The sequence below is a fragment of the Panthera tigris genome, chromosome B3 (genome assembly GCF_018350195.1).
Source record: "Panthera tigris isolate Pti1 chromosome B3, P.tigris_Pti1_mat1.1, whole genome shotgun sequence".
In the NCBI taxonomy this organism is placed as follows: Eukaryota; Metazoa; Chordata; class Mammalia; order Carnivora; family Felidae; genus Panthera; species Panthera tigris.
The window spans coordinates 132,531,578-132,544,955 of record NC_056665.1 but is presented as its reverse complement, the minus strand read 5'-3'; the positions used below and the strand labels follow the sequence as shown (position 1 = coordinate 132,544,955).

The 13,378-nt window shown below is 41.4% G+C and overlaps 1 protein-coding gene across 15 annotated transcripts in view; it reads left to right on the top strand.

Annotated features, from left to right (window-relative positions):
- EFCAB11 (EF-hand calcium binding domain 11) overlaps positions 1-13,378 on the top strand; it is a 159,864-nt gene that overhangs the window by 71,204 nt on the left and 75,282 nt on the right. For 5 of the 15 annotated variants that reach the window (XM_042990344.1, XM_042990345.1, XM_042990346.1 and 2 more), the window contains one exon: positions 7,372-7,418. The exons of 8 other annotated variants lie outside the window; for them this stretch is intronic. In XM_042990344.1, the coding sequence (XP_042846278.1) occupies positions 7,372-7,418 (47 nt within the window). Of the gene's footprint in view, positions 1-6,837; positions 7,330-7,371; positions 7,419-10,334; positions 10,397-13,378 lie in introns of those variants that run through there. 2 more of the 15 variants (XM_042990341.1, XM_042990350.1) reach the window with 2 other exon arrangements.

The window sequence follows — 13,378 nt, the reverse complement described above, 5'->3', positions numbered from 1 at the left end:
ACAGTTTAGCGTTCTTTACCTTTCCACTTACTCACATGTGGAAGAATTTCTCAAGGGCCGTGCTTTACAATCTTTTTCACCTTGTTGCCCTCATAGACAATAAGAGTATTTATAAAACACGTTTATGTAGACAAGTTGCTTTTGACTGAAGGCAGACTGCCTGCCTGCCCAAGAAGAGGCTTTGGGGCTCAATATGTTGTCACACCTGTAAACCATCTCTGGCGTGGCCTAGGGTGGTGGTCTTTGTATTTCTCTAAACGAATTCTTAAAAACAGTGTACTTCCTTGTTCATTTTTAAGATCGACAGCCAAAACTTTTTAAATGTTTGCCAAGCATATAACTTCCAATGTATTGTAAATACTGACATTTCAAAATAAAACTGTTGTATCACCCTTAAGTGTATCCAGTGGAATCTAAGTATCATTGTGATTTGAAACTCATCACTTTTCCCTCAAAAATGTGTGAACAAACATTTAAAATGATGTGAACAGATTCTTCTTTAACAATGTGAAGATTTAGGTTCTTCTTTTTGAACTCCTGTTTCTATTTTTTTCTCCCACTAAATTTTACCCTAATGTAAATTTTTTTCATTGCTTTAGTTCTCTTTCACTTCTAATTTTTAAAAATGAGCCTTCTTAAGGTATAATTTACATATCACAGAATTATATTAATAGGTGTACAGTCATATGAGTTTTGACAAATATATATATAGCTGTGTAACCAGCCCCACAATCGGCATATGAAATTTTTCTATTCCTTTGAGTTCCCTACCTCTCCTCCCAAACTCTGGCACCACCAATCTTATTTCCATCCTTGTGTTATTGCCTTTTCCAGACTGTCACATAAATGGAGTCGCACAGTCCTCTCTTGTATCGGTTTCTCTCACTTCACATAATGCGTTTGAACTTCACCCCTGTCGTCGCATGTGTCAGTGGTTAGTTCCCCGTAATTGCTGAGTCACGTGCTATTGTATGAATTCTACTACAGTTTGACACTGGGTCGTTTCCAGTTTGGGGCATTTATGAAAAATGCTGCTATGAACATTTGCGTTCCAGTTTTTGTTTGGATGGTTGTCTTCGTTTCTTTGGGGTTAACTAAGGCCGTTTCTGAGTCACGTGATAGGTTTATGTTTTAATTTTATAAGAGACTGGCAAAGCATTTTGTATTCTTACTAGCGAGATATAAGATTGCCAGTTGTTCATTGTTGCTGGCACTTGGAATTGTTAATTTTTTATTTTGTTTTGTTTTTTAGCCATTTCTAATAGAGGTATAGTGGTATCTCTGTGTACTCTTAATTTACACTTCCCTCATGACTTAAACAATTTTTCTTGTTTTTGTTGGCCATCCATATCTCTTGTAATGAAGTAGATGTTCAAATCTTTTGCCCATATTTAAAAGAAAATTTTAAGTACTAAATTGTTAGAGATTTTAACATATGCCAGATACAGGCTCAGTCTATGACTTTTATTTTTGTGTCCCTGAAGCCACCCGGGTATCCCTAAAAGACAGAAGTCTTTTATTTTGAAGTCCAAGTTATCAATTTTCAACTGATTCATGATTTTTTTTTTTTTTTCGGTTTTAGATTTTAGAAATCTTTGCCTAATGCCAAGAGTGATGGTTTGAACTTGGCTAGGCCATACTTCCCAGTTTTTGATCAAACAGCAGTCCAGATATTGCTGCAAAGATATTTGTAAGATGTGATTACCATTTAAATCTTTACAGGGTCACCTGGGTGGCTCTTTTGACTTAGCATCTGACTCTTGATTTTGGCTCAGGTCATGATCCCAGGGTCTTGGGATTGAGCCCTATGTCAGGCTCCACATTGAGCGTGGGGCCTGCTTAAGATTCTCCCTCTCCCTCTTCCTCTGCCCCTTTCTCCTGCTCATGTGCTCTTTCTCTCTCTCTCTCTCAAAATAAAAAAATAAAATTAAAAAATAAAAAAAACGTTTAAATCATTAGACTTTGAGTAAAGCAGATTACCCTTTATAATGTGAGTGGGCCTTATCTAATCACTTGAGGAACATAAGAAAAAAGACTCAGGTCCTCCAAGAAAGGTTTCTGCTTCTAGACAGCCTTTGGACTTTAGAGACTGTAACATTAGCCCTTCCCAGGTCTTTGTTATTTTACACTGGTCTGTTTGTCCTCTTGCCAATAGCGCACACTCCTAATTATATACCTTTTTAATAAGTCTTGATAATCTGGTAGCATAACTTTTAGAGCTTCGTAATTTCTTTGGAATTGTCTTGACTGTTCTTAACTCATTGTGTAAATTTTCAAGCTTACATTCTTAACTACTGTGTTCTATTGCCTCATAAGTAATACTTGTTTCATTTTAGTGAAATAGCGAAGATAACCAAGCTGACTAATCCCCAAGCCTGTTCTCTTAATAACTACACTAACTGCCTCTCAGTAAGCCATAGAGTTTATAGATAGTTATAGCTGGCATGTTTCTATCATTTGTTTCCTTTTAAGTAGTTAACATTTTTTCCATTTTATTATTTAGTTTTTATTATCATTTTTCAACTTATAAACCACCTTCAAAAGAAAAAAGTGGAAGTAAATTCTCAGTTTAGGATCAATTTGAAATATGAGATCCTTTGATTATGAGGTCGGTTAATAATTTGAGTTCTTTCACTTGGTTATGCAATCCAGTATTCAAGAGAAAGGAGTCCTACAATAAATATTAAGAAAGATATACTTGCAAAATTTAGAATAAACAGAAATAAAAATAATTATTAATAGGCCAGATGTGAAACAGAATAGACCAGTAGTAACCTGTATACCCATACACAGTCTGACATTTCTGATAGAACAAGTTTGTTCCAGGGAGTTTATATATATTGAATCTTGTTTAAAGCTCTTCTGTAACTCTGTGACATCCCCGTGTCATAATAGGAAAAGAAGTATCACTTGTCTCTTTTTAGAATTAGAACAGCAAGGGTCGCCTGGGTGGCTCAGTCAGTTAAGCGTCGGACTTCGGCTCAGGTCATGATCTCACAGTTGATGAGTTCAAGCCTCACGTCGGGCTCTGACAGCTCAGAGCCTGGAGCCTGCTTCAGAGTCTCTGCTTCCCTTTCTCTGCTCCTCTCCAGCTTGCACCCTCTCTCTTTCAAAAGTAAACAAACATTGGAAAAAAATATTTTAGAATTAGAATAGCAAGGCCTTATAAGGTTATGGCCAGATTGAGTCAAGCTGAATATTAGGGAACCCTGAATCATAAACCCATCCACATCCTTCTTAGAAATCACTGTCAGGGGCACCTGCGTGACTCAGTCGGTTGAGCAACCGACTTTGGCTCAGGTCATGATCTCACAGTCTGTGAGTTCGAGGCCCTGCGTCGGGCTCTGTGCTGACAGCTCTGAGCCTGGAGCCTGTTTCAGATTCTGTATCTCCCTCCCTCTCTGCCCCTCCCCACTCATGCTCCGTCTTTGTCTCAGAAATAAATAAACATTAAAAAAATACTAAAAAATAAATAAATAGAAAAGAAAAGAAAAGAAAAGAAAAGAAAGAAAAGAAATTATTGTTGGGGCGCCTGGGTAGCTCACTCAGTTGAGTATCTGACTTCGGTTCAGGTCGTGATCTCATGGTTCATGAGTTCGAGCCCACGTTGGGCTCTGTGCTGACAGCTCTGAGCCTGGAGCCTGTTTCAGATTCTGTGTCTCCCTCCCTCTCTGCCCCTCCCCACTCATGCTCTGTCTTTGTCTCAGAAATAAATAAACATTAAAAAAATGCTAATAAATAAATAAAGAAAGAAAGAAAGAAAGAAAAGAAAAGAAATTGTTGGGGCGCCTGGGTGGCTCACTCAGTTGAGTATCTGACTTCGGTTCAGGTCGTGATCTCATGGTTCGTGAGTTCGAGCCCCGCGTCGGGCTCTGTGCTGACAGCTCAGAGCCTGGAACCTGCTTCAGATTCTGTGTGTGTGTGTCTCTCTCTCTCTCTCTCTCTCTGCCCCTCCCCCGCTTGTGTGCGCGTTCCCTCTCTCTCTCTCTCTCTCTCTCTCAAAAATAAATAACATTAAAAAATATTTTTAAAGAAATAATGGTCTCTAACAATAATAATAGGAACAAGAGTCCGTATGAGGCCACCAGTATAAGTTAGCCTCATTTGGTAAAGGTGACGCATACTCTGCATTCTTCAAAAATATTTATTCAGACATGTACGTAAAAAGAAAATTATGGTACATGTTTGTAACTAATTGAGGTGTTCGGGTTTTTTTTGGTTGCTTGGTTTGGGCGGGGGAGCTTTTCTTTTTGGCAGTTTACCGTGGCTAAATAAATTAAATACATTATAGGTCATTGCAAAATTGAACAAATTTACGTTGAGTAAGTGATGTGGTTTTATCAGATTATACCATAATTGATATTATAAGAGAGTAACAGGTGCCGGGGTACTGAGACGAACCGACATCCGAAACAACAGAAGTGATCAAAGGAAAATAATAAGAAATGACCTAAATTTCATCAAAGAAGAGGTGTCTTTCTAATGTCTTTAAATACAAATGAAAGTAGTAAGACAAAAAGGAGAGACTAACAAAGAGAAATAGTCCTGTGAAATGAGTCTGGCCACCAGAGCTTAACAAAAACAATAGAGCATAGACAAAATGGGGGTAAGTATTGAATACACTAGCCCCTGAGTCATGATCAAAGGACAGGAAGATGGGTGTTTTGGCAAAAAGAAAGGTCAAAAGAAAGCAGAAAGTGCAGTTGAGGTCAATTCAAATGAGGTAAAGGAGTAGAGGAAAATAATACCAAGTGGGCCATGTTCAAAGGTAATGAATGTATATCCTACTGTTGTGCACATCGCTTAGCAACAAGCAATTGAAAAACAGAATGAAGAAGGAAGTACAAAAAGCAATTAAGGAAAGAAAAGAGGCATACGCCTTGTGAAGTAATCAGGTACAAGATGAAAATGAGAAAAGCCAAGATGAAAAGTGAATTCAGACCTCAAAAAAGGTTAAGATAAATACTCACATTTGTTAATTGTCTCTTGGGTCAGCTAAAAAAAATAAAGTTAGACACTGAATGGTAATAACCATTAAAATAACTGCCCAATATAGATGTATTGATTGCCACCAAAAATATACTCCATATTCTTTCTATAAAACATTGAAAATACATTTAGATATTCATATGGTTTAATATTTTAAGAAAGTATATCTTAATTTAGTATGACAAAAGCTGATCTGTGAAAATGATTATTTCAAAAATATTATTTAGGAAGGCATTTGGCAATGATTCCTGTCTTTCATTTTATTATTTCAGATACGGATGTTGCTTTGTACATATCTAATACCTTATTTAAAATATTTGGACAGTAGGTAGCCTCCAACATGTTTGTAAAGTTCAAAAGTACCTTTATGTAAATAATAGCTTCTAAAGGCCAGTAGACGCATTTAAAAATAAGCAAATAAATCAATTCATCCCATATTCGGTAGGGAAAATAGAACACATTTCCAATATATAAATTTAGATTTGACCTGTAAACACTGAAAGCAATACAAACTCAAAGACCACAGTTACCACAGGGTTCATCTGGTGGAAGATACTGTCTCAAAGTATTCTTCAGAGCTATCTTCTAGTCTGTCCCAACTGCAAGCTAAAATGTGTCTTCTGACTTTTGAAAGAGCAGACTCTCCAGGCTTTTTCTTCCCCACCCATGAAGGAAGTGATCAGCATTCCACAGTGTTGGAGAGAAGGCACAGACTTAATTACAGACATACAAACGATTGCACAAAAAAAATGGCAATAATCAGGCTCTTTTTATTATTGAGTTTTGGGACCTGAATGTCATCACTCATGGTATAGCATAACAGCCCTTTCTGCCAATTAGAGTCCTTACTGCTCACTGTTTGGAGAGTGGTAAATTAAAGTGCACAGTTGGCTCTCAAAACAGTTCCTCAATGTCTTAATACATGAAGGGGTGCCTTTTGAGACACTCTGTTTTTCAGCTAGTACTCAAAATTTACCCATTGCTGAAGCTGAGTACTTCTAATTACAGCAGCAGATCAAAACAACTGCTATACCCTTTCATAGAGTAAAATACCGTATCATTAAGTCTGAGACACATTGATTCTCGGGCACCATCATATTATGTACCCCTAATGAAAGAAGAAATTCTGCCCATTAAATCATGACACAATGCTAAGATACCAATGATTGTAAAGTGCATCACAATTTGAGAGATTTTTAAATCGTGGGAAAGGTGTCCTGAGAAGCAAAGGAATCAGATAATATGCACCTTAAGCCCAAACAAACATTTCATAGCCACCTGGTTCTGAATTGTTTTCAGATTTTGTGTATTAAATCCTATCTCCACCCAGTTTACTTTACTCTGCCCTTTAAAACCCTCTTCTTGGCCTCGTTACCTTATTTCCCCGGATGTAACTTTGACTTCGCTCAAAGAGAGTTTTGGTCACCTCCCTGGAGAGCTGGTCTCTGACCCTTCAGTCACACAGCCTTTCCTGACCTAGCTCAGCCTCGTTAGAGGGTGTAGACGTGCACTGTGGATGCTCACCGGGCTCTTTCTTTCCTTGCGAGCAGAACCTGGGTATCAGGGGATGAAGACCCAGGGCCCCGATCTCTACACAGCCGTGGTAGAACTTCCATTCCGGGTGGGTCACGGTCCCTCTAAATGCCTGGCGTTGTGCGGGTGACAGAGGCTACAACAATGGCAGGTCACTGCAGACAAGGAATTTGCAGCGTGGTGGGAGAGTAAACGCACAGAGAGCAACTAGAATTCACCCAGTTTTGGCCATGAGGGGCGACACCGCTGGGGGATAAAGTTCCTCTCCACCTCCTTTGTGATTTACCGTCCCTCTCTTCTTTTCCTCTGACCCAGCTTACCCCTTCACAACATCGGATGGCTGTGATCTCCCTCACCCTGCAGAGTAGCCTGTGTGGAATGATCCACCAGCGGGCTACTACCTCCACCCATAAACACTCTTTGAAAAGGAATTTGCTCTCATTCAAATCAGCCACCCCAAACAGGAGCAGGAGCAACTCATTGTAAGGATGACATCGGAAGTCTTGGAGAGATAACATGTCAGAGAGGCCCAGCACCCTCTGACCTTCGTGTATGACCTCTGCAGCCCCCATTTGCTCAGTGGCTCCACTCCCTCCCTTTCTGCAGCACCAGCACCACTGCTACTGGTAATAATAGGACCCCCTCTGGAGCCGGCATTACCTCCAGCTCCAACTCAGCCAAGGGTGATCTGTGCTTGCTGTGTTCATTTCCCCAGTCTCTTCATTGCTCAACTCAGTACAGCGTGGCTTCCACCTCTGAGAGCTCTGCTGAATGACTTTGCGGAGTTCACCAGTAATCTCCTAATTACCAAATTCAGGGAATACTCTCTAATCTCTGACCTCTTTTCAGCCTTCACCCTGGTGACCACGCCCTCCCTGGAACATCCTTTTCCACCGGTACGTGACAGTGCTCATTCCTGCACTTGGTCCTACTGTATCCTTTGGTGGCTGTATGGGACCTTTGGGTCTGCCTGTATGACCCTTCCAATTGTTTCCCCTTTACCAATCTCCTTCCTCTGGGAGATTTCATTCACAGTCTTCCCTTCCATGTGGAAGACCCCCCCCCGCCAGCTCCATGTCTTTATCACAGTCCTGTTTTCTGAATTCCAGCCCTATAGCTTTCTCTACTGCTAAACATCTCTCTTTCTGGATGTCTCCATCGACCCCTCAAACTCCACATGTTCGAAGTGCTTTCTGTCGTCCTCCCCTTCAGACCTGCTGATCTTTTCTTGTATTACTCTTCTTGGTTCACAATATCACCATCTATCCAGTTACCCACTCCAGAGTCCTCTAAATCAATTTCCTCCCTTGACCACTTAAAACCAACTGGTCATCAGACTTGGTCTATTCTACCACCCAGGTCTGTCTCAGATTATTTTCCTCCTCACCATCCTTGATCCATGCTGTGCTCGCTTGCTGGAACAAATGCCACAGACTGGGTGGCGTAAGCAACCGAAATTTATCTTCTTACCATTCTGGAGGCTGGAAGTCTGAGATGAAGATATCAGCGGGGTTGGTTTTTTTCTGAGGCCTGTGTGTTTGGCTTGCAAATAGCTGTCTTCTCTGTGTGTCTTCTCATCTTCTCTTTGTGTGTCTGTGTCCTATTTTCCTCTTCTCGGGATACCAGTCATAATGGATTAGAGCCACCCTAATGACCTCACTTTAAACTAATTAACCCTTTAAAGATCCTATCTCCAAACAGAGTCACGTTCCGAGGTACTGACATTGAGGACTTCAACATGAATTTTAGGGGACACAATTCAGCCCATAGCACATGCCCTCATCATGTCCTTACAAGCTAATATGTGCTCTCTTAATTAGTTTCCCTACTTCCAGTATCCTTTCCCTTCTAAAATATCCTCCATACCACCATCAGAAAGATTATTCTGATTTCAGATGTGAGCACATGAGTCTCTTTGCTTCAAACTCTTTAATGGCTCCCAGTTACATAGAGTATAACCTCTAGATTCCTTCAAAGGGCATTCTTCCATGATCTGGTTCAGCCACTGTCCTATTCATATAGTACTCCAACCACTCTGAAATATTTAAAGTTCTCTAAAGGTTTTAGACCTGCACCTCTGCCTTTGCACATGTAGCACTCTGTATCTGGAATATTCTTAATTACCTCCCTCTGGCCATCTCCAACTCATTTTTTTTTTTTATTTTCTTTTTTAAATGTTTATTCTTGAGAGACAGAGCATGAGCAGGGGAGGGGCAGAGAGAGAGGGAGACACAGATTCCAAAGCAGGCTTCAGGCTCTGAGCTGTCAGCACAGAGCCCAACACGGGGCTCAAACCCACGAACCACGAGATCACGACGTGAGCCAAAGTTGGATGCTTAACCGACTGAGCCACCCAGGCACCCCTCCAACTCCTTTAAGACTCCATGCAGGTAGCACATTCTGTAGGAAGTGGTGCCATAGAGTAACCTGGAGGAGATACGTCAAATAGCCAATAGTACAAGCTGAAGGAAAATGTTAATATATGAAAAAGCATCTCTTTCATATGAATGTAATAAAAAAAGAATATGTTAAATGTAAATTAAGCTAGTCGTTATAGACTTTTCTCATTCTGCAGAGCCCCCGGAGCTTTCCTAAAGGACAGATTAGGAAACTTTCGGCTTCCTTTTCATCATGTACTTAGCCATCAGCTCAGGACCCTCATCGTACTTAATGACTTCCTGACGCCTTCCTAAATCTGGAGTGCCATCCAAAGGGTTGTGGTGAAGTTCAGCGCACTCCCTCTCAGCAGCCTCTGTCCTTTAGCTCTAGACACTCAGTAACAATGCAGCGTTCCCCCAGCTTTTCTGAAAGTATGAGCACAAATTGCAAGAAATGCAGTACACATTGGGAGATGTCAGTACATTAGGAGTGACGTGAAAAATCTGATGGAGTCAGGGGGAACAGGTGGACATTGCAGGATAACATAAAGGGGAGGTCAGTCCGTTAGTAATGCAAGGAATATGATGGACTTAAAGAAAAGGTATAAATTACAGGGTAATGTAAAGAAGAGGTCAGTACATTAGTAACATGGGAAAACTGGCAGATTTGGGAGGAAAAAGTGCAAATTGTAGGATAATGCACGGTAGTGGCTTCACTGCAATGGTGAGCTTCCATCCAATCAAGGAGGCCCGCTGGCCATGCAGCCACTCCTAGAGCTTCCGCTATTTTTATGGTTCCGTCTTACAACAGAGCTTTATGTCTTTTAGAACTCTTGATTAAACTCCAAGCTAATATTACAGAGAAAAATCATTATTCTGGCCTAATAGAGGAAAAAACAGAATGATTCCTTCCACACTTCTGAATGCCTGAACCTATAAACCTCGTATTTGTCAACTCTAATAAACACACCCCTTTTGGGGGGGGACCCTTCACTGCACACAGACACACATTCCTCCAAGAGGCTTTATGAACAGGACTGCCATTTCTGGGCTCAAGATAGAATTTAAAACCATCATATAATAAAACTCTTAAAGAACAATTTTAAAGCATAACAGATAATGAGAGACTATTCTCAGTGGACCTCTCTTGTTTTGAAACATCTTGCGAGTGGGGCGCCTGGGTGGTTCAGTCGGTCGGGTGTCCGACTTCGGCTCAGGTCATGATCTCGCGGTCCGTGAGTTCGAGCCCCGCATCAGGCTCTGTGCTGACAGCTCAGAGCCTGGAGCCTGTTTCAGATTCTGTGTCTCCCTCTCTCTCTGACCCTCCCCCGTTCATGCTCTGTCTCTCTCTGTCTCAAAAATAAATAAACGTTAAAAAAAAAAAAAAAAGAAAGAAACATCTTGCGAGTGAGGCACTGACTTTCCTTTTTCCAGAATATCTTTTCAAAGGTGTTTGGATAGCGAACAGGCTTAGAAGATAGAGTCAGGGTCTTCCTCCAGAACAAAAGGTAGGCATGCTTATCAACCATTTAAAAAGAAACGGGCTCCCTCAACTCAGGCTTCCCCTTCCGTAATGCAGCCCTCCATATGTGTAGGCACCCATCTGGGCCCATCTGCATCATCCCATAGGACTCGGGGTAAAGGGAACCGACACAAATGTGCTGACCCCCGTGCTGCTTGGTGCCATAGGTAATGGAGTCCTTTGTCTGTGAGCCAGTAATCATGGGTCCACTGCCAGCATCCATGAATCTGTGGCAAGGCTACCTTGCTAGCTTGCAGGGGGCTGAATTCCCAGGCCCTTCACAATTTTTAACAGTTTGATCAACAGTTTAACAGTTTGGGATGCTGACTGTGACGTGGCTTTCTGGAAGAAGGAGGAGGAAATGATGGTCTCTAATGGGAGTTGAAGAAAGTCCATGGGAGTTAGTAGCAATGTGTTGACCAAATTAGACGGGCAACCAGGCAATAATGATCCTCTGCTTTGTAACTTGTTAACGAAGAGGACTGGGGAGGCGGTGGCAGTACAGTTATGGAGACAGTGTCTGGGTTGCTGCTGACTCTCTTCTGGGCAAGAGGACGTCTCACCACTATGGTGGGCCGCCTTGAGTCTGCTCGGTAGTAATGACTGATGCAAAGATTCGTATTGGGTGGGCGGAAAGTTCTACTCCTTTTTCAGACAACACCTACATAGACTAAGTGAGAATGAAGGGAAATTTGTGAGTACTCTAGGCAGAGGCCAAGAGTAAGTGGCCTTAGAACTTTGGCTCTTTCTCTTGGGAGATAAGGAGCAGGGCACATAATGCCTGTTAAGGAAGAATGGCAACAGCCAAGCCATATTATGGCTCGGCTTCTCCTGCGTTCTATGGTGCAAATGTAGATCCATTGGGAGATAAGGTCTCAAAGTTTTTGCATTGTTTAGCCAACTAATTAACATATATTTAGAGGTCCCTATTTGGAAAATAGTTATTTTGAAAAGCAAGGGAATGATGCATTCAAAATTCAGGAGAGCAGTTTCTTCGGAAGGTGAGGCACAGGGCTGAGATCAGGAAGGACCTCACAGGTAGCTACAGCAACGTTGGTCATTTTCTAGTTAAGTTGGGGATGAGTTTGCACGTTTGGGTTTTATTATCATGCTTCATAAGGCAGTTATTTGTCACATATATTTACTCTTTGTTCCAAGAATTACATGGTACATTTTGGCAATACGCTGAGTTTGTAATTAGAATTACTGGATTTCTATGGATTACGTAACAGCTGGTAGATTTCTGTGTGGATATTTGTAGGGTGGAGGTTAATGTCTTCCCATAAGATCCCTACAGCATCCAACAGGAAAAGGGTGTATCTACATACCGTAGTGGGAGAAATTCTGGAGAGGTTCAATGTTTTTTTACCTTTTTGGATAATAGGTCCTGAGATTACAGTGACCCCCCTCATCCGCGTATTCACTGTCTGCGGTCTTAGTTACCAACACTCCCCCGCAGTCCAGAGGCAGATGGTCCTCCTGATGTGTCTTCAGAAGGTCAGTAGCAGCCTCACTACATCTCGGCGCCTGTGTCCTTCACCCCCCTCCCCTCCTCACATACGCATTTTGTCCTCTCACATCACCACAAGAAGATCCATTACAGCACAATAAGGTATTTTGAGAGAGAGACCACATTCACCTAACTTTCATTACAACGTTTTAATTTTCTATATTATTAGTTATTGTTGCTACTGACATACCCCATTTTATCGCACCTTGCTTTATTGCACTTTGCAGGTATTGCTTTTTTTTTTTTTTTTTTAATAAATTGAAGGTTTGTGGCAACCCTGGATCAAGCATGTCTATTGGCGCCATTTTTCCAACGCCATTTGCTCACTTTGTTTTGGTAATTCTCGTGCTATTTCAAACTTTTCCATTATTACTGCTGTAGAGATCTGTAATCCGTGATTACAACTTGCGGAAAGCTCAGTTGATGGTTAGCATTTTTAGCAGTAAGGCATTTTAAAATTAAGGTGTAGACATTGGGCTTTTTGTGTTGTTGTTGTTGTTTTTTCGACATAATGCTATTGCACCCTTAACAGACTACAAGTAGAGTGCACGTGTAACTTTTATGTGTACCGGGAAACCAGAGTTCATTTCACTTGCTTTATTGTGATACTGGCTTTATGGCGGTGGTTTGGAACCAAACCCACAACATGTCCGAGGTATGCCTGTAATCTCTTACTGTGCCTGCTTTATAAATTAAACCTTATCATAGGTATGTACGTGTAGGAAAAAAACAGTGTGCATAGGGTTTGGTATTACCTACCGATTTAGACACCCGTTGGGGTCTTGGAACGTGTCCCCCGTGGGTAAAGAGGGACGGTTGCGTTGCAGATTAAGTGCTCGCGTATTTGCTTAAGCTAAGACTAATTAGAAATTATTTTAGTTTGAGGTCTAATTCTAGATACAGTTCATTTTCATCTTTCCTAAAAACGGCTTGTGAGTGCTTTCTATATTTATAGTGCTGAGGGGACATTGCCCAGGCATTTGAGAAATTGGGAAAATATTATGTGTACTCTACCGACATCTCTGTCCTTGGGGATTGGGGAAGCCTGTCTTATTTCCCTTCCAAATTCTGTCTGCTATAGAGTCAGGACAGAGAAGAGTTCTTTGAACCTGCTCAGGAGGCCAAACTCTAAGGAGAATTTTGTGCCTCCGGTGTCTTCCGAGAATGAGTGCAGCGCCTTGCTGACAGCTTCGTCTACAACGAGGCTTCCGGGAACCTCATCCCTTACCACATGTGTGAGGACTGCACACTCCTTGGTCTGGCTGACCTTGAGGGTCAAGACACTGATTTCTTTGTGAGGTCACCTTTAGGATCTTGTCATCATACTAGCTAAATATTTTATCGCCTACTATAGACCAAATGCTGTTGGCACTTTGTTTCATTTATTCTGTACATCAACCTGTGGTGGCTGTTATCATCCCCCCTATTCTATATTGAAGCAGAGCT